General features: G+C 38.6%; 1 protein-coding gene across 1 annotated transcript; it reads right to left on the bottom strand.

Moving 5' to 3' along the window:
• Positions 1–3,591: 3,591 nt before the first annotated feature.
• LOTGIDRAFT_166633 (hypothetical protein) lies at positions 3,592–4,102 on the bottom strand (the record flags this gene model as incomplete). The annotated part of the gene is made up of 2 exons (XM_009064058.1): positions 3,592–3,785; positions 3,937–4,102. 2 exons carry the CDS (start codon positions 4,100–4,102, stop codon positions 3,592–3,594), a joined length of 360 nt encoding a protein of 119 aa, XP_009062306.1.
• Between the last annotated feature and the right edge of the window lie 710 nt (positions 4,103–4,812).

Below are 4,812 nucleotides of genomic sequence, written 5' to 3'. Positions count from 1 at the left end.
ACCCTCCCTTTCCCAAAAACCAAATACATCAAACTATCAAAATCACACTGCTCTCAAATCTTAACTTTTATAGATGGGTTTCCTTAATTTTTAGTGTCAAATTATAAGCAAACTTTTTGATTAATTTGTGTTTCTAATGAATTATCGTGTATTCTTAATCATATCATTATGATCTTATTGAGTTTTAACCAATCACGCCCATGTATGTACAGTCTGGATAAATAAAAAAAAGAAGACTTTTTGACCTTTTTGATCGGTCACTCATTGAAATTCTGCTGGTAATTCTCTTCTAATTTAGCTTATTATGAATTAATTATGGACATGTGAGACAAACTGGTATTTTTCCAAGTCATTAGAACACCTCTTCTTTTTTTTATATAAGTATTAGTATTTTCATTTTCATAAATAAAAATAAGGGAACCCATCTTTGAAATATTGTATATGACATGGCATATGAAAAATGATTTGTAAAATAAGCATTAAATTCAAACATGAACAAGGTTTCATCAACATAAAAGCTGAACAAGATTGTATAAGTGTTGCCTTTATCATATTTGAAACCAAATTTGAAGCATTTGAACAGAGTCAAGGGCGGTGCCTTCTTCACAATTACAATCAAATCGCTGCATTCTGTGATACAAGAACATTTGCTATTGTAATCAAGATATAAGAGAATGTTCGTAATTGATCATTGTGAAGATGCTAGCTTGTCTACAAGGCAAATTTCATAATTTTTATAAGTCGAAAGGAGATTAATAAATAGACTTTTATACATGCGAATTGATTATTTCAATCGAACCAATTACATATTTCGTGTAAACGAATTACTTTTTGTATAAATCAAATATATGATACTATTTCGTTTAAACGAAATGATTTTTAAAACTATTGAAAATTGCGCATATAGGGCTCCGTAATAAGATAAGACGAGGTTTGGATTCTTGAATATGATCAAAGATTATTGATACAACAGGAAATATAGAAAAGGGAGAGTAGTCTGGTATTTCTTTTTTCTATTGTGTTTAGTATCGATAATAGCCTCTCAAAGCATGCCGCAACCAGACGCCAAACCCCATCTATACGTTCTTTCACTCCTCACTTTATTTTTTTTTTCATTTTCTTTATAAATTTCATTCAATTTTATACTCTGCTACATTTATCTTCTGTAATATATTGTACTTTCAGTTACTAGTATTGGACTAGGCTGTAGTCTGGTACCACCTAAATATCTGTGGCCGCTAGGAAGAGATAGTTTTACCTATGATGTTGTACACAATCAGATTGCAGTATTCCCGAATATTACAGAATGTTTCCCTGTCGGCCCTAAACACCCTGGATTATCTTATTCCTCGCTATATTTCGACAGTCAAAAGGCTTCACATGTTGACGTTCGAATTACAGAAGATTCGCCTATGCTTAATTTTGGAATAACAGTTTTTGTTTATCCACAAATTCAGACTGGAATTATTCTACATTACCTATCTGACGACCAATCAATAGACAATGATGACATAAGTGATATATTAATGTTTATTTTTAATGGCCAATTTGGAATGTCACTATCGGCTAATTCTGCTTGGAACTTTAGGCGCTTTTCATTTGACTACAATAAATGGGTGATGTTAGCTCTCGTTAAAGACAATACGGCAAAGAAATTTCTTTGGTATGTAGATGACTTAAAGGAAAACATAACAACCTTTCGTGAAAATGTATCATTAGGTTTACCTGGAACACTACGAATTGGAGAAGCACAACCTGGTTTCGGTATATCGTATCCCTACCACGGATTAATGACAGCTTTAGCTCTATATGATACAGCGGGTGATATTGGTAATATACCTGAACTTCTTCAACATGCAAGGAAAACTAACTGGGCATCGACTCCTTCGGGTAAGTTTTTGATTCCCTAAAAGGTAACTTTTTCTACATCATTTTAGTCCTGACAAAACAAACAACGTATTACGTATAAGGCCTATTACCTATCAATTTTGTTCGTTTTCAATCTCCAAATATCAACTGGTACCAAATGTACAACCTTATACTTTTTAAGACTAATGGGGGGCTGATCGCAAAGTGGTGGTTTAAGAAGATTTAAACTTAAAAACGTTCATTAACTTCATCATTATGTAACATTATAGGTCAAAATTTTGCAGATGTTTGTGTTTAAACTTGGTTTTACACATGTGATATGTCATCAGAATAATATGTCGAGTTACCACCAGATGTTTCTTTTAATTTTACACTAGGTTTTTATGTGTAGTATTGAGCAGCAATGGCTCCTGGTGCTCCCTGATAGATGCAAGTGTTTGCAATTTTTTTTCTTATCAAAATATAACATTTTGTGATCAGTTACCTGCCTTGACTTTTGAAATTAAATATATTTTCATCAGTTACCTCCCTTGAACTTTTAAAATTTCTCGGTTACGTATATATAGTGTTTGTTGTGTATGTTAATCAGAAATGACGGGTGGAGCCCCAGGGTATGTATACTCTTCTAGACACCCGATACCACTTTTCATTATGAAATACTTACTCACTTATGATTGATATACCAATATACAGCTAATTGTAGTTCATTAGCTGCTACCATTGTTTCGTCAATATGTTGTTAAGACGCCGGGTTCCTTTTTGCTGTTAGGATCGTTAGAACTGGTTTTTTTTAAATCTGAGTATGTGTCATTGAGCAGACGGGTAGAAAATTGCTGTTTATATTTGTAAAATAGTGTGAAAAATAATTGATTTGATTTGATTTTATTATTGATCAATTATGGGACTTTCTATATTTTCTAGTTCCACCATGTTCCTACAGAACACTGGATGATGTTGATATTAACCACTTATGGCCGTTAGACGAAAAGGGGTTAACAATTGATATAAAGACCAACCAAGATGATGAGAAGAACCATTGCTTCAGGTTTGGACAGATTCATCCTACTTTACCTAATCGAGCTGTTTATATTGATGGTTCACCATTCTCTAGTCTTAATCTTAAAATAAACGGCAGTGAAATCGATAAATCCTTTACCCTCGCAATCAATGTCTTTATTTTTGAAGAATCATCGGGTTCCTTGATGAAAATTACCAACATACAAGGACAGACAATATTCGAGGTGGTGATAACTGAAAGAAATGTGGAATTGAACGCGTTTACAAATACTAATATAAATTGTGCTTCTGTAATAATAAGAGATATGATGTCGACTAACACCTGGTTTGTGGTTGGAATCAACAGAGATATAGAATCTAACTCAACTGGACTAGTGATTGATAATACACTCAACTCTACAACTGATATGTGTGGTATATTTGGAATTGCTGATTATTTATTGGTTCAGATTGGAGGCAGTGACCATCATTTACCTGGATATAGAAGTGATGTCAGGTGTCTTGTTCTGTTTAACAATCCAGGATATGATGTCAAGATAGCTGTCCAAGATGCCTGTATAGATTCTTATTCAATTTTTCCTTCAGGTGGGTCTTTCCTTTAAAGTCAAAACATAATGTGTAAGATTTGATTCTCCTCCTCCTCCTCCTCCTCCTCGTCTTCCTTATCTTCCTTCTTTTCCGGCTCCTCTTCTCCTCTTCCACTTCTTATCCTTCTCCCCCTCCACCTTCTCCTCCTCTTCCTCCACCTTCTCCTCCCCTTCCCCCACCTTCTCCACATTCTCCTCCTTCTACTCCTCTTCCTCCACCCCCTCCTCCACCTCCTCCTCCTACTCCTCTTCCTCCACTTTCCCCTCCTCTTCTTCCACTCTTCCTGTTCCTCCTCCTCTTCCCCCACCTTCCTGTTCCTCATCTTCCTCTATCTTCATGTTCCTCCTCTTCCTTTTCCTCCAACTTCACCTCTTCCACTCCTTTCTCTTCCTCTACCTTCATGTTCCTCCTCTTCCTGTTCCTCCTGTTCCTCCACCTTCTACTGTTACACTCTTCCTCTACCTTCTCCTCCTCCTCCTACTCCTCTTCCTCCACCTTCTCCTCCTCTTCCTCCCCCACCATTCTCCACCTTCTCCTCCTTCTGCTCCTCTTCCTTCACCTCCTCCTCCACCTCCTCCTCCAACTCCTCTTCCTCCACCTTTCCTCCTCCTCTTCTTCCACTCTTCATGTTCCTCCTCCTCCTCTTCCCCCACCTTCCTCCTCCTCATCTTCCTCTATCTTCATGTTCCCCCTCTTCCTGTTCCTCCACCTTCTCCTCTTCCACTCTTCCTGTTCCTTCTCTTCCTCCACCTTCCTGTTCCTCCTCTTCCTCCTCTTCCTCTACCTTCCTGTTCCTCCTCTTCCTTCCTGTTCCTCCTCTTCCTTCCTGTTCCTCCTCTTCCTCCACCTTCCTGTTCCTCCTCTTCCTCCTCTTCCTCCACCTTCCTGTTCCTCCTCTTCCTCCTCTTCCTCCACCTTCCTGTTCCTCCTCTTCCTCCACCTTCCTGTTCCTCCTCTACCTTCCTGTTCCTCCTGTTCCTCCACCTTCCTGTTCCTCCTGTTCCTCCACCTTCTCCTTCTCTACCTTCCTGTTCCTGTTCCGGTTCCTCCGGTTCCTCCACCTTCTCCTTCTCTACCTTCCTGTTCCTCCTCTACCTTCCTGTTCCTCCTGTTCCTCCACCTTCCTGTTCCTCCTGTTCCTCCACCTTCTCCTTCTCTACCTTCCTGTTCCTTCCTGTTCCTCCTCTACCTTCCTGTTCCTCCTCTTCCTTCCTGTTCCTCCTCTTCCTTCCTGTTCCTTCTCTTCCTCCACCTTCCTGTTCCTCCTGTTCCTCCTCTTCCTCTACCTTCCTGTTCCTCTACCTTCCTATTCCTCTACATTCGTGTTCCTCCACCTTC

This window comes from Lottia gigantea (assembly GCF_000327385.1).
Source record: "Lottia gigantea unplaced genomic scaffold LOTGIsca_60, whole genome shotgun sequence".
Lineage (NCBI taxonomy): Eukaryota > Metazoa > Mollusca > Gastropoda > Lottiidae > Lottia > Lottia gigantea.
The sequence above is the reverse complement of the archived record's forward strand: the minus strand, read 5'-3'. Positions and strand labels throughout refer to the sequence as shown.